This window comes from Rhineura floridana, chromosome 14, assembly GCF_030035675.1.
Source record: "Rhineura floridana isolate rRhiFlo1 chromosome 14, rRhiFlo1.hap2, whole genome shotgun sequence".
Classification (NCBI taxonomy): Eukaryota; Metazoa; Chordata; class Lepidosauria; order Squamata; family Rhineuridae; genus Rhineura; species Rhineura floridana.
The window spans coordinates 8,199,446-8,222,449 of NC_084493.1; the positions used below are offsets into that span (position 1 = coordinate 8,199,446).

At 42.1% G+C, this 23,004-nt stretch overlaps 1 protein-coding gene across 3 annotated transcripts in view; it reads right to left on the reverse strand.

The window, feature by feature from the left end:
- The window catches only part of MYO5C (myosin VC), a 64,623-nt gene extending 43,884 nt beyond the window's left edge, over positions 1 to 20,739 (reverse strand). For 2 of the 3 annotated variants that reach the window (XM_061594947.1, XM_061594946.1), the window contains exons 1-9: positions 20,319 to 20,739; positions 10,511 to 10,621; positions 9,853 to 10,018; positions 9,621 to 9,765; positions 8,170 to 8,326; positions 5,239 to 5,382; positions 4,606 to 4,687; positions 3,109 to 3,216; positions 1,931 to 2,037 (exon numbers count right to left, since the gene is read on the reverse strand). In XM_061594947.1, the coding sequence (XP_061450931.1) occupies positions 1,931 to 2,037; positions 3,109 to 3,216; positions 4,606 to 4,687; positions 5,239 to 5,382; positions 8,170 to 8,326; positions 9,621 to 9,765; positions 9,853 to 10,018; positions 10,511 to 10,621; positions 20,319 to 20,345 (1,047 nt within the window). In that variant the 5' untranslated portion in view covers positions 20,346 to 20,739. The remainder of the gene's footprint in view (positions 1 to 1,930; positions 2,038 to 3,108; positions 3,217 to 4,605; positions 4,688 to 5,238; positions 5,383 to 8,169; positions 8,327 to 9,620; positions 9,766 to 9,852; positions 10,019 to 10,510; positions 10,622 to 20,318) is intronic. The other variant, XM_061594948.1, reaches the window with a different exon arrangement.
- Positions 20,740 to 23,004: the final 2,265 nt, after the last annotated feature.

The window sequence follows — 23,004 nt, forward strand, 5'->3', positions numbered from 1 at the left end:
CCATAAACACGGTTAGAGAAACACACATTATAATGTTGTCAGGATTTGGTATATATTGAACTAAACATTACAAAGGAGGAAGGGGAATGTGACAGGAGACTGTAGCATCTCCATGCCCTTTGTGACTTGCTGCCCTCAGTGTATGCAGGGCTGGGACCCAAAGGTTCCTCAGTCAGATGAAATGGACCAATCACCAGGGAGTCTGTAGTCAGCAGGATTCTTTTAGACATCCGTCTGCTACTGGTGGATCTCTACAGAATCAGTTCCGAAGTGTTGTATGTGCTATTGGAAGTAAGCAAAACATTTTTTCCCACGCCATACTTTATATTTTTATGCAGAAATCCTCAAATTTAAAACAATGTGAGAATTTCATTGCTAAGTTAACTTTTGTTTGATCTGTTTCAACAACTTCAACTGAAGACAAACTAATCAAGTAATTTCAGTGCTGAGGCACATGAAATGCACAATTATCTACCCAGAAGGACCATAATCCCAATTATACAAATAACAAATACCTAGTATCTAATTATAAATGTCACAATGAATGAACAACGAATGACACTTTTACCAGCAATGAAGTGACAAATTTCTATGCAACTGTATCAAGACATTCTGATACAAATTTAGAAAAATCAGATTCAAACCGTGGGTTCCAGTCCCTGGTGAAAGTAGGAGCTGAGCCCAGCAATTACCCCATTTGCAAACTACTGGGACAGAGTGCTGATTTTGATGAAGACAGCGGTTCCAGGGCTTACTAGGGGTAGAGACACACTCACTGTTCTGCCGGTTCCAGTGCGTCTCCACCACTCTTTTCTGAAAACGGGGGCACACAACACTACTCAAACCCTGCCCCTTTTATACTGTAATACCAGGTGGGATCAGCTTCAGTGCATTTTCTTTTAGTTGGAAACAAAAAACGGTCACCATCCAAAGAATCACAAAGAAAGAGTGAAAGAAAGAGGAAGGCCCAATATACCAGAGGCCAAAACGCGATGGGCTTTCCCAAGTAATAAATTTGTCTCATCATTTTTTAAAAAAATCAGCTTCAAGCAGATTTTGCAACTGATCGTCAGATCAATCTGTTACCCCTCCAAGTGTGGCCAATGGAAATGCTTTGCTGTAAGTGTCTAGAGCGCTCACAGGCTAGGTCTGAAACCTGGAATCAGTAGTCCCATAGACTATTTTCAGGGCCAGCACTCATCCCCATGGCAAGCAAGGCTACTGATGAAAGCATCTATGGGGACATTTTGCTCCCCACTAAGGAAAGGAAAAGAGCCATGAAGAGGGGGGCACACAGAGGATGCATAAACAAGAGGAACTTTAATATAAGATGCTTATGGAAGAAAAAAAAATCCATATAGCAGACTGCTGGTTGCAGCACAGAACTGAAACTGAAAGTGTAGTCCCCAAGACCTGATTCAGGAACTTCCTAGTATGACACACAGAGTTTGGAAAAGTTACTTTTTGGAACTACAACTACCATCAGCCCAATCCAGTGGCCATGCTTTTCCAAGCTCTGGGCACACCAGGAGGGCCAATAAACTACACAAACCAGGATGGCATAATGGCTACTAGAGTGTTGAGTTTGGCTATGAAAAACCCAGGTTCAAAACACCACTCAGCTACGAAGAAACTGGGTGAACCTCTCAGCCTAACATGCCCCAGAATTTTTGTGACATTAAGGTGCTGCTCTGCACTCCTTGGAGAAAGGGCTGGATACAAATGCAATTAATAAATAATAACTACATTGCCTAAGAGGACTGTATCCTAGAAGAAAGAAACGGGCAATCAGAATAAAGTGCGGCATTTCTTTCTAAAACGACCACATATATGCCATAGCCAAATAAAGCCTATGAGAAAACATGACAAGGACTTTCATTGTTCACCAAGGAAAAAACAAGTCACAAAACATTTTGCTCGTAATTCTTACGCTAACAGAAGATCTTTCATCACCAACAGAAGTTATTTGCACATTGCCTAAATGTAGAATGGCTGCCAGTATTTTAAAAACATCCATCTGGAAATCTCCCTTGAAGCCTAAAAGGAAAACAAAGAAATCTTCTTCCACATTAAGCTCTCAAGAAAGGGAAGAAAAGGAGGCATTAGTTGTTCCAAAATATATAAATTCTAAGTAATTCTCCCGTTTCCTACACTATATGCTAGATGTTTAACACTACATGCTGTTTAAAGTGATATTGAGAATCAGTTCTATCAGGGTGGAACTGCACATTCATTATACCATCAGACTCACATTTCCCCAATGTGAATGCAAGTAAGGATGTGCTAGAATTCCACCCAATTCAGATTTGGTACCTAATTTTCCATTAATTTGCTTATTCTCTATAATTGTGGATTGGATTTTTTACGTAACAATTTTCCATTTTTTTAAAAAAAACAACCCACCTCTAAAACATCAATATTAAGAATGATAATTTTATTGATATTTCCTTTCATTTATCAGTATTTGCTTTAAAAATATGGATATTTCCTTTGAAAATATTGATAATAATATTAATATGTTTCTTGCAAGGGTAAAAAACAGCAGCAGCTAGTGGACAAAAAAGAACAAAGTTGACTAGATACCGTCCTGTTAGGTCAATAGAATGCTTTCAAACTGGCACTGACCATTGGATCCCATCCCTAACAGGAGAATGGAAGTGAATTTGCAGGGGGAAACTGGCAAGCAGGAGAAGAGCGTTCACCCAGCTTTGAAGGGTTGGGGGAACATCTAGGGGGGACTTTCAGGAGTCAATTGGCTGGTGTGGGAAGCATCCCTCTCTCAGCCATCAGTTCTCCCCTGCAAATGTCCCTGGTCCTCACAATAACATGACAAATAATTCTATTTTAGCAGTGTAACCCTATGCACATCTACTCAGAAGGAAGCCTCTCTTAAGCTCAGTGGAACTTTCTGCTACTAAAGCATTGGACAGTAGCTTAAACGATGTTGGCAAGCCCAACTGAAACGAAGAGTACAGGGTCAGCAGCACAACAAGCAAATTAGGTACACAGTTATAATATCTGGTCAGCAGCTATTTTCAAAACCATGATCCTATTGGATTTTGCAACTATTAACATTTTACTAGTTTATTAAAGGCAAAGTTTAACTACCTAGCAAGGTGAATGTCTTTTGTGTCTCCACCATGTTGGCACTGTCATTCACACCTTCAATCACAGTGTTTCCACCCATGCTAGTGTAATTAAATTCTTCAGCACTTGCTGCAGACGAAAAACAAAGCTCATTAACATTATATACTGTATGCTAAGTTGAGAGCCTTCTCTGCTAGTAGGCCATTAGTGACCAAATACTGCAACTATGTGAAAACAAAAGCCCTGTGATACTTTAGTAAGATTAACTAACACATGAGTTTTTGTAGGCAAGAGTGGCGATGGGCATTTTGGCTTCTGTCAGTTTTTTCCCCCTCCCAATCTTAAACTAAGTTCTCCACATTTCCACATCAGTCTGCAAATTCCTTTTGCAAAAAATCCTTGTGAAAATTCATCAGCATTTTAGTGTGAATTTCTCCTATTATACATATTTTTGGAAGCAATTTTCCCTAATATACATATTTTTGCAAGTGATTTTCCTTAATGCTTTTTTGTATGTTATTTTCAATAATATATGTATTTTTATGCACAGTTTACCTTTGTGACATTTTGGGTGGTCCTAATAAGGGCATTACCAAAATCACGAGCAAGTATTTGAGTTCCCTATAACTCTTTATCAGCTTTGATGTTAAAAAAACAAGGCAGAGAGGAAAAGCTGGGCATGATGTTATTGCCAGGGTGGTTCCTCCTGCCTAAGTGGCTAGAATCTAGATAGCATTAAGGCAAGAGCGGGGAAACATTTTCAGCCCAAGGTCCACATTCTATTCTGAGCAACCTGCCAGGGACCATACGCTAGTGGTGGGCAACCCCAGAAACAAAAGTGGGAGGAGCAATTAAAGTGAACATTGTCATTGTAGAGTAGGCTAGTTCCTACGCACACTCACACATCCCTTTCTACCTTCTATCCAGGCAAACAAGAAGCATTATTATTTCAGCTAGACAAAAACACTCAAGGAATGTGAAAAGCAGGCCAGCGAGGGGTGCAGCTGGAGAGAATCCGAAGGGCCACACAGAGAAACTTGGTGTTCTCTAATCATGCATTCAGCCCATTGAAGAGTTCTGGAGAAGTCAAAGCTTGCTCACAATATCGTGACGTTTCGGTTGGTCCTAACAAAGGTATTATTACTCTGCTGTGGCTTGACAGAACTGGTGCAAGGTTTGATCGTATGAAAACATACTACAGCCTATAAGGTGTCGCTAAAAGGGAAAGGAGAAGAACCTGTCTTGAAGACTATGTGTTAATGTTAAAATATTAATAATATTATTTATTAGATGTATATTAGTCACTTGTTACCAAGGTCTCCAAGCAACTTACATTTAAAAACATAAAAATAAATACGTTATACCATTAAAAACTCATATAAAACATTAACATTCTCATACAAGCACCTACAATTTATATACGCACACACAAACACCCACACGACAGCCGTGAGAAAATACAACATGAGAAAATGCAACAATGAAAATACGAAATACAACTAATCTTTTGAGGCATACCCAATTTAAGGTGTTGAAATTCTGGTCTCCGGGCTGATGCACATAACTGATAAAATATATGGTAATTTCTTTCATTCTCTGACTGTCAATGAAAGGAAACAAGATGATAAAACCAGAGACAAAAAAAAAAAGTTGCTTCATCTTGTAGAAGACAACATTCTTGCCCCAGCTTCTGACCTGCTTTGCCACTTCACTAATATAGCAACAGCGTGATTAGAGTCGTGTGAACTATGACTCGTATCATAGGAGGAGACTTCCTCTCAGCCTAGGAAACAGGAAATCCACTGCCTCAGTGGCCACAGTTTACCAGCCCCAATGATGGAGAATAAGGCTATCAATGGCTACTGACACTGGTGGCTATGGTCTACTTCCACTGTTGGAGGCAGTTTGTTGTTGTTACGTGCCTCCAAGTCGATCACGACTTATGGCAACCCTATGAATCAGCGACCTCCAGTAGCATCTGTCGTGAACCACCCTGTTCAGATCTTGTAAGTTCAGGTCTGCTGCTTCCTTTATGGAATCAATCAATCTCTTGTTTGGCCTTCCTCTTTTTCTACCCTTTTTCTTTTTCTTCCCTTGCTGGCAGTTAATTAGCAAAGACACAACATAATTTTACTGGTAAATTTTACTAACCTGAAAGACAACTCTGGATTTCTCAAGCAGGTAGGTTCTCATATTTGCACCAATGATCTGGTACCGCTTATCAAAACTGATTTCTGTATATTTTCCAAAGCGACTGCTATTGTCGTTGCGTGTGGTTTTAGCATTACCAACAGCCTATAAAATGGAGAATCATTTCAATTTATTTACATAACTATATTTAGTTATTGACACCTTGATATTTTTATGAATTGTCAATTTATAAATGTTCTCATGAACAAATCAATAAAATATTTACAATAGAATGATTCAGGGAGCTACTGTTTTCAAATGTGGTCAGAATTCGTCTATCCATATGAATGAACCTATGTACATCTATGTAAAGCCGCTGGGAGCCATCATCAGGAGATTTGGGTTGCAGTGTCACCAATATGCGGATGACACTCAGCTCTATCTCTCGTTTAAGTCCTTACCAGAGGTGGCTGTGGATACCATTTCCAAGTGCCTGAAGTCCGTAAGTGAATGGATGGGAGGTAAGAGGCTGAAGCCGAACCCTGACAAGACTGAGGTGCTGCTCGTGGGAGACAAGAGAAGGCTAGGAGATATAGACCTGGTATTTAATGGGGTAAGATTACCCCTGAAGGACCAGGTCCGCAGCCTCGGAGTCATTCTTGACTCCCAGCTGTCCATGGAGGCTCAGGTCTTGGCAGTGAGCCGGGCAGCTTGGTATCAATTACATCTTATACAGAGGCTGCGACCCTACCTTCCTGTCCATCTCCTCCCACGGGTGGTACATGCCCTGGTCTCCTCTCGCTTAGACTACTGTAATGCGCTCTACGTTGGGTTACCCTTGAAAACGGTCCAGAAATTACAGCTGGTACAGAATGCGGCGGCACGTTTGATTAAGAACTGCCATCGCCGGGATCACATCACTCCGGTGTTAGAAGATCTACACTGGTTACCAGTTGTTTACCGGGCCCAATTCAAGGTGTTGGTACTTACCTTTAAAGCCCTAAACAGTTTTGGCGCAGTTTATCTGAAGGAGCGCCTCCAGCATCACCAAATATGCCGCCTGACGAGATCAACCTCACAAGACCTTCTCTCGGTCCCACCAGTTAAAACAGCTACGCTGGTGCGGACCAGAGAGAGGGCATTTTCGATTGTGGCCCCTACCCTTTGGAATTCCCTGCCCTATGACCTTCACCATGCCCCCTCACTGCCAAGTTTTCACCGAGCCTTAAAAACCTGGCTATTCAGGCAGGCATACAAGATTCCTGGGCTGGACTAGTTTTATTGTGATACAGTTGTGGATGGTTTTGATTAATTATAGTCTGAGGTTTATGACCTATGTTGTATTTTATATGTTTTATTTTATCTTATTCTGTACGTCGCCTAGAGTGGCCGTTAATTCGGCCAGATAGGCGACTCAAAAATAAAATTTTATTATTATTATGAGCTGGGTGCTATATTATGGCACCCAGGCCTGACGTCTTGAGGCTTAGGGTTGTAATCAATGTTAGTCCTACTCAGAGTAGACCCGCTGAAGTTAATAGACATGACTAACGTAGGTTCATTAATTTCAATGAATCTACTCTGAACATGATTTAGTTGAATATAACCCTAAGTCTATTAATTTCCATTGGTTGTATCCAATGTTCTCTGCCTGTTAGCGCAAGGGCTCGTGAGCTAGCAACAGAGGAACCCAGTGCAATAGTTCTGTGGATGGATGAGTTCTGTGCAAACAGAGGAATCCAATGCAACAGCTGTAGTAGCAGAAACTTATTGAGCAACAGGCTGTGCAATGTATTGCGCAATGAATTTACTACTAACCTGCTTATGTATTCTCTTGTGCAACAATTTTCTTGGCACAAAACATTTTGCCAGTGGAACAAGGATATTGCTAAATGACCTTAACTTAGCACTACAATGGATACAACCCAGTAGGTCTCCTCTGAGTAGGTCTTACCTGGATACCACCCTCAGTGTTTTAAAAGCTCCCATGATGCCTAGATGTGCATGATATATATATGGGAGCATTCAAGGCCTCACTGTACTACTCCTGGTCTGGATAGAACCTTTTCCACTACCTTCCCCCCACCGCTAGTAAGTAATGGGCAGTACAGTGGTGGTGAGGAAGGTCTTATTCAGGTAGGTAGGAGCAAAGACATATGTGAGGCTTTGGGCTGCTCCTCCTCCTGACATCATCTGCAGTGCACCAGGAACCAGAGGCCTCAATGAGTCAAAACAGATTCACTGAAAAATTGATTAATTTCAGATGTTTGGCAGATGTCCATTAAATGAATTAACTTTCAAATCAATTTTGAATAAGACATGGAATACAGTCTGTCCATCCCAGTCCCTGTAAGATGAATCCTTCTTGTTCACTTCTCCCAGCTGTGAAAGGTGGAGGGCAGGGAAGAAAACAAGTGAGCAAGTACTAGCCAAAGAGCCACTCCCGATTTCTATGGGACCCTGTATATGCCAAGTATGTGCCCCCATCCAGTAAGCTATAGTCTACAACCCCACATTTTCTGGACTGCAGTGCCAATACAGCGACACTGATTGTGAATCTGCTCTGGTACAGAAACCACTGCACCTGATCCTGCATTTTTTATTTTGCACAGTAGCTCATGGAGTTAGTCTGCCCACAGTGATTTATCCATGCCTACAATAGGTAGCTTTATTGGACTCCTTCGGGAGGAAGGGAAGGATATAAATTCAATAAATACATACATTTTGTGAACGTTTGGCATTTTAGAGAGTCAACTGTAATAACATGAGAATAACCTGTGCAAATTAAACAGCAAACCTGTGCAATTTAGTAAAACAAAACCCAACAGATTTGTGGCACAGAAGAACTGTTAATTTTAATTATGTTAAATATTTAGGAATAGTCTTCCAAGTCAGAAAGGAGATGCTCTTTATACACAATTTTATCCCTTTACAGAGCCATCCATAATTTACCTCTGTTATTGGATTAGATGCCAGGACTTTATTCTCTACTTGCATGTTGCTGCTAGATCTGCTGACAGTAGCAAAATATCTCATAGCGTATTTAGCTGAAACTGTTTTCCCAGCTCCTGATTCGCCACTGACTATAACAGATTGATTCTTGTTATTCCTAAAGCAAGAAGAAAATGTATTATCAAATAAAATATTTTTGTTAAATGCCAGAAAATCCTTTACAGTATATCTGTATATAGATCTGACTTATTTATTTATTTATTAACTTTATTTATACCCCGCCGTTTTTCCAAATTGGAACTCACGGCGGCTTCCAGATAGAAAACAGATACAATTAAAACCTACCACAGTTAAAAGCATATAATACATAAGTAAATAAATATAGACAGATATAATTAAAAAATGAACTCTAATTTAAAATAGCATTAAACTGTTTCTGATAATTAAAAACTATACTCATAAAATCAGAATAATTAAAAAATAAACAAGCAAGAGCAATATGACCTCCTTTTGGGCCTATCCTTAGCCGCCTTCGGAATCAAAGGCTTGCTGAAATAAGAAAGTTTTTACCTGTTGACGAAAGGACTGCAGGGAAGAGGCCATTCTTATCTCCTTAGGGAGGGAATTCCAAAGCCTAGGGGCAGCCACCGAGAAGGCCCTATCTCGTATCCTCACTAGTTGTACTTGTGCGGATGAAGGTATTGAAAGAAGGGCCTCTCCTGAAGATCTCATTATTTAAATGTAGTTACATTGCCATTGTGATCTGGTGAGTGCTGCGCTAGGCAGAGATGGCTTCAAGCCCTAACCTGGCAACATACTCCTTCGGCAAGTCTCTCTCCCCCACCCCCTGCATCTGTAATAATAGTGACCTGACTCATGGAGCTATTGTGAAGACTAATAGAGACAGTAAAGCACTTTAAACACTGTACGCATGGCAAATATGATCCATATAATTTTATTTTTAATTTTCCAAACAACACGTACAACAAGGAAAGTAAAAGAATACAGATCAAAATATGATAAATAACAAGTGGAGACCTGCAAAGTTTTATGGGCAGCCATTTTTCACTGTTGGTGCCTGTTTCCTCCAAGAGCTTTGTAGGCACTTGGGGAGTACCCACAGTTATCTCTGGACAGTTTTTCAGGGGATCGCTCAGGAATCGATGAAGCTCATTGCCTGATCACTTCACTGATTTCTAAGAAATCTTCCTGTACTGTTGCAAAACCTTTAAAAGGGAGAGTCACGTGCCAACATTTTCAAAGGAAAGCCACAGGTTTTGAATCACAGATTTTAAAGCAGGGGTGGCTAGATTGTGGCCTTCCAGATGTTGGATTCTATAAGCCCCAGCCAGCATGGCCAACAGTCAGGGATGATGGGAGTTGTCCAGCAACATCTGAACGACCTCAAGTTAGCCACCCTTGCTTTCAAGCATACAACAAACACCATTTACCTTGCCATTTGCTTGTAAGCTTCTTCTGCCACAGCAAATATATGTGGATCCATATCCCCCATATTCTGGCCACTATAGGCATGGATAATAGCATCTCCGTATATCGGCAGCTGCTTGTATGGGTTTATTGCAACCAAAATTATTCCTGTAGGAAGATATACAATACAGAAATAATAGTTGCATATATATATAATCTGTATAACAGAAATGGGGAGTATGAACTTGTACTTACCGCTGTAGGTATAAATCAGCTTGGACTCTACAAAGCGAACTTTGAGATTGTGTAGGACACCAGGCTCATGAAGATAACTAAGTGCTGTGAGGTCATTTTCACCAACAAGTATGTCTGGATTTCGCAAAGGAGGCAACGCACTGGGATCAACTGGATAATTCAATTCCTGTCAGTAAATGAGGCAAAAACACAGAAAACTAACATGTCAGGGAGAAGACTAGGCTAGAACCCATCTCTACTGGGATAGAATTTGTTTCAGTCTTGGGAACTCCACATGCAGATGGCAATGTAGCCTAGACCCCAGTTTACATGTGAGTAAAAACTAGGGTAAGTCTGTCAGACCCACAACACCAGATCAGACAGAAAATCCAAAATGTCAATGTCTGAAGCCAGGGTGGTATAGTGGTTAAAGTGTCGGACTGGGACCTGGGAGACCTACACTCAAATTTCCCACTCAGCATGAAGCTCACTGGGCAACGTTGGGCCAATCACTCTCTCTCAGACTAACCTACCTCACAGAGTTGTTGTGACGATAAAATTGGGAGAAGAAACATGTATGTATGCCACCTTGAACTCCTTGGAGGAAAGGTGAGGTATAAATGTAATAATAATAATAAAAAATATCAGTGCTGTTAAGAACGTCAACTCTTTCTCTCACCGTTCCATCTTCTAGTTGTAGATGAAGTATGTGATTTCCATTTTTATAGTTTCTTGTAATTTCAGCAGATTGCCAGACTTCTTCAGAATAAGGGATCCAAACTCTGTTGTACTATAGTAATAAAACATCAGCAATTCACTTCAATAGACAGTTGGGGTTTTTTTGCCTATCAACAGATGAGTTTTTAATAGCGTTGTCACAGTATAATAAGGTATGCCTCCCTCCCCAGAACACAAAAGTCAAACTAATTGTTATTTAGCACTTTAATAACTTTTTGCTGAAATTATTTCCAAAGGAAAATATGATAGAACTTCTTAAGCTGTAAAAGTTAGGAAGGTGTTAAAACATTATGGTCCTTTTGCAAAGGATTCAGAGAATGCAGTTTTCCCGCTCCTTATTATGGGCATGATTTAGTCAAAGTTGAGCACTTTAAGTTCCATTGATTTAAATGGGAGAGATTTAACAAGTTTTGTTCTGTTAAAGTCAGTGGAAAATAAATGCTCATAGCTTGGTTGGGCCATACACAGAGATACTTATAACAAGTACATGAAAGGTTGTCACACAGAGGAGGGCCAGGATCTCTTCTCGATCGTCCCAGAATGCAGGACACAGAATAATGGGCTCAAGTTGCAGGAAGCCAGATTTCGACTGAACATCAGGAAAAACTTCCTAACTGTTAGAGCCATACGACAATGGAACCAATTACCTAAAGAGGTAGTGGGCTCTCCGACACTGGAGGCATTCAAGAGGCAAGCTGGGCAGCCATCTGTCGGGGATGCTTTGATTTGGATTCCTGCATTGAGCAGGGGGTTGGACTTGATGGCCTTAGAGGCCCCTTCAAACTCTACTATTCTATGATAACAGTTTACTTTTAAGTTTCTTGTAATTTGCTGTAGTTTCTAATGCAAGAAAGATCCCTGTTAAATTCAAATTCACTAATAGGCAAAAAAACCTTGCAGTTTAAGAAAGTACCTATAGCCCACAGATATTTCTATCAAACTTTTAAAAGCAGGGAACTTGGTCAGCTACAGCGAATGCACCAGGGGAGCAGGAGACCTGACCTTCTCTGAGATATTGTGCTGCCCTACAAATTTGTCAAAATGCAAACACAATTTGGGTTGGTCTTTCACAGTCCAATCCACTTCATGTGTAGCTTGGAAGAATTTGGTAGCATGTAGTTATTAGTGAATTTCTCCGTTTGTTAATCTGGGAGGTAAGAAATGGGATCCTGTGCAAGTTTGCTGAGAATGGACTGATCATTTGCATGCTTATTGAGTTCAGTGGGATTTACTCCCCTGCAATCATGCTTAGGATAGGTGAAACTGACCACAGGGGATGGGGAGGGGAGGAGGAGGGAGGGGTGGAAGGGCAGAGTGGAGGAGGGGAGCAGGCAGGAGGGGGAGGGGAGGAGAAGGGCAGGTTTGATGATTTGTATGTTTATTGAGTTCAGTGGGATTTACTCCCATGCAATCATGCTTAGGATAGGTAAAACTGACTGGGGAGGGAAGACTAGAGTTCACAGGGGAGGAAGAAGAAGAAAGAAGAGGGGAGGGGAGGAGGAAGGGGAGAGGAGATGGAAGGAGGGGGAGGGGGAAGGAGGGAATTAGAAGGGGCAAAACGGAGGTGATGGGAGGAAGGAGAAGTGGAGGGCAGGTTGATCATTTGCATGCTTATTGAGTTCAGTGGGATTTACTCCAGTGCAATTATGCTTAAGATAGGTAAAACTGACCATGGGGAGGAGGAAGAGGAGGAGGGGATTGGATGGGGAGGGAAGGGGCAAGAGGGAGGTGATAGGAGGGAGGAGAAGGGGAGGGTAGGTTTAATCATTTGCATACTTCTTGAGTTCAATGGGATTTATTTCTGTGCAATCATGTTTAGGATAGGTGGAACTGACCTGGGGGACAGACAAGGAGGGTGGAAGAGGGGGAGGGGAGGAGATTGGGTGGGTGGGCACTGGGCAGAGGGGAAGCCCCTTTCCTTTCCAAAAGAAGAACACTGTGAACAGTATCATGGCTTTTCAGAGTTTCCCCCACCTTTTTATTCTACAGCAGGCACATGTAGTCTCCCACCCAAATTTAAACCAAAACTGTCATTGGCCCCATTCACACCAGACCTTTATTTCACTTTAGACAGTCATGGCTTCCCCCAAAGAATCCTGGGAAGTGCAGTGAAGAGTGATGAGAGTTGCTAGGAGTGGCCCTATTCCCCTCACAGAGCTTCAATTAGAGCAGCTGACTCTTAAACCACTCTGCCCACTGGAGCTCTGTCAGAGGAATAAGAGTCTCCCCTCAGCACCCTACACTTCCCAGGGTTCTTTGGAGGAAGCCATGACTGTCTAAAGTGAAATAAAGGTCTGTGGTGGGTGTGGTCCCCTGATTAGGCAAGCCCAGCAGCTGTGACTCTGGCTTTAGAACACTGACGTTTGGTTCCTACTAAGCCTGCCTGGCCTTATCATTGAGTTCAATGCTAAATTTCTTAAATTAATCAAAAATCAGCCAGGTTTTTTTTTTTAACTTTTAAACTGCAGAAGATGAAAGGCAGCGTATGGGGCAAGGTCAGTAACAAGATTACAGGTACTCAGTGAAGATGGCTGATTTTTAATTAATTTCAACAAATTACGAGAACTCTGACAGAAAAAAGTCCAAAAGGGGTCTGGGTTTTTTTCTCTCTTTTTACACTTTGAAATCTCAATTCTCTCTGACTATTTTGTGTATCACCATGAACATTTAGAGGGTTGTTAAGCAAGCATTTCTGAGTTCAGGACTATAAGTTTTGTAAGGTTTTGTTCTGAAATGAGCTTATGGAAAGCATCAGAATGGCATGGGGGGTATTTGCAACTACATTGCGGAATGTGAAAAACCCATGTTGGCTATAGTATACAGCCACTCTCGTGGCTGTATAATATTCCTGCTTAGCTAGCTGCTAAAACTGAATGACTGAGCAGAACCAAATTCCATTGCTTCTGGACACATTCATTCTTGCATAGGTGGGTCTGCACCATTGCTAAAAATGCAAGTCTGAAGCCCAGATCACACATAACTTACGTCTAAACCTCAATCAGTCTCAATTATGAATCATTTAAACAGCAAAACAGGTATTCATGTGTGGGGAACTAAACATCAGCCCTTGAATCTTTACTCCCTGCAAATGAATGCTAGAACTCTCTTATTCCTCATTTCTGCTCTGATATAAGAACTGAGCTCAGCAGGGAGAAAAGTAGCTGCAGGGGAGGGACTTGAGAGAAGTGGGCAAAAGGTGAAGGGTGGATTCAGCTCCCATATATGCCCCTTTTGCTCTTAAAATAATCATCCACTTCCCACTCTAAACATGATTCAGGGCTCCTCCAGATGACCCATTCATTGGACATTCATCCTGATTTTCTTGCACGAAGCTTACATGAAGGTTAGATTATATCCAGACTTTATTTAGCATTTGTTCCAATTAGTTTATGGGGCAGTTATACATCATATAAGATGTGAGGTTTAAGGCAGGTGGGCATTTCTTGGCCAAAATGACCTCATGGCCCAAATAAGGAGGCCTGGCAAGCCTAATTAGGTCAGTGGGCCAGAAGTTCTGCATCCCTAGTCTAAGTAAAAGGTGCACAGCAGGGCATTTTGTATAGCAATTCACACTGACCAAATTCCTCAGGCATCCCTCTCTCTGCCAGCCAAACAGATGTTGCTGCCAAACTGCACCTTACATTGAAATGAGCAGGGAAGCCCTTCCACAAGGAAGAACTCCATGTTTGCATCAAAGCTCCCACACGCAGAACCCTTTAGAGTGGGGCAATACAATGTAAGGGTGTGTAGTAAATATGTCTGCATGCACGTTTTGTCACATGATGCTTTTATCTAAATATTATTCTAACTAGATCTAATGATAAAAAAGGCTATTCCAGGTACCTCCATAGGTAAATGTAATAAGCCATCTACAAGACAGTGAACCCTGCCTTACAAGTAAACACAGAGCTTACTTTCCTATTGAGTTACACCCAGTCTCCCCCTTCTCCACCCTCTGCTGGATAGTTCCTTCCACTCAGGAAAAAATGAATGTAAATCGATTTAAAAAATCTAGATTCAGACTTGCACTGCACATTAAAGCATGGTTGCAAGAGAAACCGGAGAACACCACAGACCTGACAAAGTAAACAAGCAGGTTTGTTAAACATAAGAAGTGTCTCTCCCACCCCCACCCCCATACACACACACAGTGTGGAATAGATCACAATTCCATCATACTGAGGGCAAAATTAGACCTTACAAGGCAATTCCCAACCTGTTTCTCTTGTAAATGTCCTCCTAATCATCATTTTCATAGTCCTCCCAGCCCCGGCCCCCACAAGTTAACCGTTGAAACTGGAAGTATGCCCAGCTGAAGGAAAACAGCTTTTGGGGGTAAGGGGATTTATCAGTAGGCACGAGAAGGATTAAGATCCTACCTATTCTCCCCAGGACTGGCCATACCATTAGGCAGGCTGAGGCATGAATTTTAAATATCTGGTTTTATGGTGAGAAATTGCCAGAGACTTTTAAGTCACAAATTCCATAGAGTTGCTGAAAAAACCAACTTATGACAGGGCTCAGTTGCTTGCAACGTTTCAATATGCCACACTCTTTTTGAATTGTGAATAATTATTAGTAGTGGCTTCAAGGACACCAGGCAACCAAAGGAGCAGATTCTTTCTGCATGATCTGTAACTTGTGGCTCTGCTTTTCTGCTGAACCAAAAAATACTAGACTAAATGAAGGAAGGTGCATTTTTGCTGTTTGGGCTTCTTCAAACAATTTAGACTACAAACCTTTGCTTTTATGCAATTTAGTCTCGTGTTTGTAATATGTAATAATATATAATTTTGGAAACATAATACGAACAAGTAGATTGCTGCTGGTATTATAATTTATCATAATTTACATAGCACTTAAGATTCACAAGCGTTTTATAAAACTTGATCCTATTATAACTGTTGCATTTTATTGGCCCTCCTCCTGTATCTTAAAAGTGCAGGTTTAAAGACCTGTCCTTGCTGATGTAACACTATACCAGGGACTGGCATTACATGCTTAAGCAGCTGCAAGCCTTTAGGTAATGTTCTCTGTCTTCTCCCTTCCTCCTCCCCTGGCATGCTGAGGTTTCTAAATTGATTTCTAGGTTCTTAGCAAACCATACATTGACATTATTTAAACCATAGCTTGCTGCAAGCCAGAATCAGAAACCTAGGGGTGTAGTGGTCTGGGGACTTGGGGGGGTCCTAGACCCCTTACTTTTTTGAGAGCAGGGTCCCAATATCTCCAGCATCCCATGAGCCAATCAGCATGAAAGGGGGATGTGCTAGCTGCTGAGAAGAGTCTTTTAACATGCTTCCTTGTCCTTTCCTGCTGATTGAAACCAATCAGAGTGAAAGGAGGTGAGTCAGCCACAAGGAAGACTCTTTTCAGTAGCTAACACTCTCCCCTTTCATGCTTATTGGCTCCTGGGAACATATGTTGTTGTGGGAGAAGGCATTAACAAGGATCTCATTCTCAATCCTGCAGCAAAAAAAAAGGGGGGGCATGGCTGTGACTATCATAAAGAGACCCTGCACTACTGAATTTGCCACTATGCTACTGTACAAACCACAGTATGATCTTTAAGTCCTGAATGCATTCAGAGTCATGGTACAGGCATAGTGCTTAGTCATTCATAGTTAAAAGCAGTAATGGAGTGAGAATTCAAAGGAGTGCTCTGCCATGCAAACATCCCCACTTAAACTCTTGCAAGCTGAGTCAAGGCAGCCATCTCAAGCTAGGCCTCTGCCTGAATTCTACTTGCACCTCAAGCCCTATGCTGGCTGCCACCCTGTCCCACTCACTCCCTGAAGAAGGGAAAAACCCTCACTTTGGGTGAGGGGAATGGGACTGCAATTGGGGGACAATTAAAAAAAGAGAGTCCCTGATGATTTCTTAGTGGGAAAAGAAAACTGCTGCTGATGGGCAAAAGCCCAGCCCCTAAAGGAAAACACCCTAACTCAAAGGTCTTATCCAAGAGTGAGTTTCTGGCCCCTAGCAGCAGTTTATCACAGGTGTAGTTTGTGAGATAGGCTCCCTTTGTCCTTTCCCACTCCCTCTTCCCCTTCCCTTCGCTTGCTTGTCATGGTAGGGGGAAAGGTGTTTTGTTTTTTTTAAGTATTCTTTTCCAGTTCTCACAAAATCTATTGAAACCTTGCAAATTCTGCAAGGGGATGCTTGCAAAAACGCAATCATCTTTTGAGGTGAACGGTGAGATGTTTACCCATCTTTATTTGAATGTCCAACCATACAGGTTACATTTAGACACAAAGCTAAACCATGGTTTATTGTTACAGCATGAGCTGCCTCAACTTCATGGTCCACTCACAGATGAAGATTAGAAGCTTCTGTTCCCAGTTTGCCAGGTTTGGATAAAATGCTAGATTATATTTTATGGTTAAATGAGGAAAGTCTTCAATCACTGTGCAGATAAGTAAATATTACAAAGATGTCTTACTTCGCCAGTGCTCTCCCATTCAAAAGAAACTAAATCATTTATTTATTTATTAAATTTATATACCGCCCCATAGCCAAAGCTCTCTGGGCGGTTCACAACAGATAAACATCAAACATACAGTTAAAATCACAATTAAAACCACAAATCAGGGGTTAAAAATAAATTAATTAAACAGAGATTAAAACATAATTAAACACATATTAAATGCAAGTAAATACTAAAATGTAAAAAATACTAAGATGTTAAAATATTAAATGTTAAAATGCCTGGGAGAAGAGGAAGGTTTTAACCTGGCGCCGAAAGGATAATAATGTTGGTGCCAGGCATACCTCATCAGAAAGAGTATTCCATAGTTCGGGGGCCACCACTGAGAATTACTCCTAGAATTTCTCACCGTTCATGAAGTGATGAGCATTTAAAATTCACACACACATCCAGAGAGACACAGTACCAATAAGCATACTTAAAAACAGTAGCAAAAATAATGAAACAGTTTTTTATTTGATTGTAGCAGCAAGACTTCTATATGCAAAATACTGAAAGAGGAAAGGGATTCCACACTTGAGAGAGTAGCTTGTTAAATTATGAGATTTAGGTACCATAGGTAAGATTACTTGCTGTATACATGTTAAAGAAGAATGGTTTAAGGCTGCAATCCAATACACACTTACCTGGGAGTAAGGCCCATTAAACCCAATGGAGCTTACTTCTGGACATGTATTGGATTGCACTGTAAATACGATAAGGAGATTTGAGAAATGGGAACCTTTTAGAAGGTTCAGTTGTTCAAAACAAGGTGCAAATCAAGGTGATTCCTTCCCATTATTACAATCTATTTTAAGGTGTTTAGAATATATTTGGATGCTTAGGTAATTTTTATACAGCAAATTATGAGCATGAAGGTTTAAAATGATATACTGAAAAAGGTATGGTCACAATGATATTTATGAAAATGTGAAAATTAGAGAGAGAAATATCAATAATTTAAGATATGCAGATAATACCATACTACTAGCAGAAACCAGTAATGATTTGAAACAAACGCTGATGAAAGTTAAAGAGGAAAGCACAAAAGCAGGACTACAGCTGAATGTCAAGAAGACTAAAGTAATGACAACAGAAGATTTATGTAACTTTAAAGCTGACAATGAGGGCTTTGAACTTGTAAAGGATTATCAATACCTTGGCACGGTCATTAACCAAAATGGGGACAATAGTCAAGAAATCAGAAAAAGGCTAGGACAGGGGAGGGTAGCTATGAGAGAACTAGAAAAGATCCTGAAATGCAAAGATGCATCACTGAACACCAAAGTCAGGATCATTCAGACCACGGTATTCCCAAACTCTGTGTATGGATGTGAATGTTGGACAGTCAAAAAAGCGGATAAGAGAAAAATAAATTCATTTGAAATGTGGTGTTGGAGGAGAGCTTTACGAATACCATGGACCGTGAGAAAGACAAATAATTGGGTGTTAGCCATGAAGCACACTGGGTGACCCTGGGCCAGTCACTGCCTCTCAGCCTCAGAGGAAGGCAATGGTAAACCACCTCTGAATACCACTTACCACGAAAACCCTATTCATAGGGTCGCCATAAGTCGGAATTGACTTGAAGGCAGTACATTTACATTTAGAACAAATTACACCAGAACTGTCACTAGAAGCTAAAATGATGAAACTGAGGTTATCATACTTTGGACATGAGAAGACACGATTCACTAGAGAAGACAATAATGCTGGGAAAAAGACAAGGGAGTAGAAAAAGAAGACAACGAAATGAGAGATGGATTGATTCCATAAAGGAAGTCACAGACCTGAACTTACAAGATCTGAACTGGTTTACAGAAATGCTATTGGACACTGTAAGTCGTAATTGACTTGAAGGCACATAACACACACACAAGAAATGTATACATGCTACTTGTGTTTCCTTAGATCTGCCATGTTTCTGTATTCTATTTGTTACAAACTGTTACATACATATTTTTAAATAAAACAATAAGTAGAGAACACCTAGACATCCTGTTCTCACAGTGGCCAACCAGATGCCCATCATTATGGGATGCCTGCAAGCAGGACCTGAGGACAACTGCAGTTCCCAGCAACTGGTATTTGGAAGGATACAGAGATGACTGTAGCCTTGTCGTCCATGAACGTGTCCAACCCCCTTTTCAAGCTAAGTTGGTGGCCATCACCACACCTTGGGGCCTCGCATCCCATAATATAACAGAGGCAGATAAGCGGGGATAAGACTGCAGCCATCAGTTTCAGCTGCAGCCCAATTCTGATCTCGCTTCAAGTTTCCCCGGCATTCGACGCCATCCCATTACCAGCGCTGGCACATAATATTAACTACGACAGCGCGTAAGTCTCAAGTAAACCGCGCGCAGGATCGCAACCCTCCCGCCATGTCAGGGGTTTGCGCACCAGGCGCCACAATGCCATGGCTTAACACTGTTGTTTTTTTCCTTTGGAAGAAAAAGTTTTAGCGTGCGAGCGAGTGAGAGAGGCTTCCTCATTCCGCCTGACTAGTTTAATTAAGGACACGGATTTCCCCCGTCTCCCTCGCTTCGCGGTCCATAGCCGGACGGCACCAGCTTTTTCTTCCTTCCCTTTCCCCCGTCGAGACAGGATTTCCTGGTCGTCCGTCCCCGACTGACACCTGACTGACCCGACTCCTTTCCCACGTTCCTGTCCTCTCCCCACGATTCGAAGAAACGCCGCGGGGTTTCTCCCCCCCCCACTACCATATGGTGAAATAAAAAGAGAAGGGGGCGCACGCGCTTAATTGATTGCATCTCTTTCCCCCTCATAGTTGTTTTAGAGGAGTTGTACAACACGTTGAGTACACACGACCCATTTCCAGAGTTTGGAAAAGTTACTTTTTTGGAACTACAACTCCCATCAGCCCCAGCCAGCATGGCCACTGGATTGGACAGATGGGAGTTGTAGTTCAAAAAAGTAACTTTTCCAAGCCCTGCATTCCACCTCCCTTCCTAAAGAATCCTGGCGACCATAGTTTGTTAAGGGTGCTGGGAATTGTAGCTGTGGAAAGGGTGAACTACTGTTCCCGGGATTCTTTTTTTTGTTGAGGGGGTGCTTTAAATGCGTGGTGTTCAGCGCTGCCTTCAAGGTTTTACTCCAATGCAAGCTTTGCAGCCATAAAGTCGCCCTCGCACAGCCTTCTTCCCTCCTCGCAAAGCCGAGCTTCCCTTCGCGCCCCCCAGCGGAGGGCGGTTTGGAGCTCCAGCCATTCAAACCCAACAGATGCCGTCGTTGTTTGGCCGCCGCAAGGCCCGCTTTTTACCTGCGTGTAGAGATCGACGAGCGCCATGGGGCCCTCCCTTCTCGCCAAAGGGGACGCAGACAGCGAAAACGAAGGGGTGCCGCGTCCAGCTAAAGAAGGGAACTGGGCGGCAGAGCTGGCCAGGTGCGTCCCCTCGGCTCCTCTCCCGCGTCTCTCTCTCTTCCTGGCGGTCGCTCTTTCCAGAGGTGGAGCTGAGTACAAGGAACCGCCGCTGCCTTCCACAGCAGTAGCGCCACGTTTGTTTGCCCGCCGCCACCTTCCAATTTAAGGAAGGGTTTGCGCCGAGCTGTGGTTGATTCCCCCCAGAATGGCCGCTGAAGCGGTCGTAGATGGAGGAAGTTAGTCGAATTGTTATTAGAAGGGGGAAAGATTTTCGGGAGACAGTTATCAGCAGGGAGCCGATCGTCGACGAAGCTTTGCCAGGTTCGAAGAGGGTGGTAGTAAAAAGAAATAGCAGCAGGTGTGGGGATGAGTAAATAGCCTAATAGCTGTTCTGAGGAATCACTGAAACTTCGCCCAGCATTCGCCTTCAGATCGGATATTAAGCAGCCCCAGCAAGGCGGGGAAAAGAAAAAATATTGCTTGACATTATGAAAAAAAAGGGGGGGCAGAGAGAACGCGTCCTCAAAGTGCCAAGATATTTTATTTTGACCAGGCTTTCCTTTGTCGGGGGCAACCTGGAAAACATGTGCTAAGACATAATAAAACACTGGCCTGGTTTGTCCGTGATAAACTATGGTCTAAATAAACCTTAAAGAAGCCGTGGTTGAACTTTATGGGGGATCCTTAACCAGCACCTTAACTATGGTTCTACAACGATGGTTTGTTAGCAAAAATCAGCCATGATTTGTTATTGGTTTGACCTTATCTCTAGTTTAGTGTTGCATGTGCACCCAATTATTTGGCCACCTTGATAACTTCTGTGGGGCTTTCCTGTATCCAGTGTCTTCTACCTCCCCTCCCCATTTGGTATTATAAAAAGCCTGAGGCTACAATTGACATTTATATTATTTTATTGTCCTGCAACAGAGTTATCTGGGTGATGTACAATAAAACTGGCCAGGTTGCAGCATTCTTCCTCCCTGCTTCTTCTCTTCTTCCACGCAACCTGATGAATTTTGGTGAACTGAAAGGTCAGAATGCACTACGTAAGAACATAAAAAGAATCGGGTAAGAGGAAGCCAATGGCCCATCTAGTACAGCATCCTGTTCTCACAGTGGCCTGCTAGATGCCCATTATGGGAAGCCAGCAAGAAGGACCTGAGCGCAAAGAGCACTCTTCCCTCCTGCGGTTTCCAGCAACTGGCATTTGGAAGGATACTACTTCCACCTATGGAAGCCAAGTATAGCCATCATGGCTAGTAACCATTGATCACCTTTTGCTCTATGAATTTGACTAATCCTCTTGTAAAAACATCCAAGTTATTGGCCATCTCTACCTCTTGTGGGAGCAAATTCCATCATTTAATTATGGGCTGTGTGTCTGCCCTGAATCTTCCAACATTCAGCTTCATTGGATGTCCACAAGTTCTAGAGAGGCAGAAATGCTTTTCTCCATCTACTTTCTCTGTGCCAGGCATAATTTTACACACTTCTATCATGTCACCTCTAACTTGCATTTTTTCTAAACTAAAAAGCCCCAAATGCTGCAACCTTTCCTCATGGGGTGTCGCTGTATCCCCTTAATCATTTTGGATGCCCTTTTCTGAACCTTTTCCAGCTCTATAGTATTCTTTCTGAGGTGACACCAGAACTGTGGAAAGTACTCCAAATGCGGCCAACATCATAGATTGATATGTCATTGTGGTATCAGCAGTTTTATTTTCAATACATTTCCTAATGATCCCTAGCATGGAATTTGCCCTTTTCCCCCCACAGCTGCCGCACACTGGGTCAACACTTTCATTGAGCTATCCTCTATCCCAAGGTCTCACTCATGGTCAGTCGCTAACGTAGCCCTTTTTGTCAGATGTAATCTGTGGAGGATTGGTCACTTTTATTTGGCCCACTGGACAAAAGTGGTTCCTCCCTGCACTAATTCCTCTTACTGTCTCTGCACTGTTCACCTGAAAGCCACATTAGGTACAGTGTGTTGAGTTAACCTGTTGCAAGGATGGCACAGGTCAATTTTAAGTGAAGATGACTTTTTTATCATGCATGTGGAGGGTTGATTAAGAAAATCTACACTCCACCCATGTTCAGAGGGAGTGCCCTCTCATTCACATCTCAGGGTTGATGCACTTGTTTATATTAAGCTGTGCTATTCAAAAGGAATTTTAAGGCTCAGGACAAAGCCACCCCATTCCCAGACAATATTCCCCTCCAATACCTTCCATGCAAATGTGTGTGTGTGTGTGTGGTATTCAGTGCTAGTCCTATTCAGAGTAGTCCCATTAAAGGTAATAGACATGACTAACTTAGGCTCATTAATTTTAGTGGGCCTACTCTCAGTAGGGCTTAACTGAATACAACTCATTAAATCTACCTGCGGTGATATTTTTCCCAGTCCTGGACCATACATGCATACCTCAGCAAGGATGGCAACTCTGAGAAGCTATAGCAAGTGGTTTGGAGACATCTGTTTCTAGAAGCAGTTCCCGCAGTACTTTAAGCAGTGTTTAAGCCAATGGAAATCTGTGTGCATGGATTACACTGGCTGGGTGAAAACTGCGTAAAGCACTTGAAA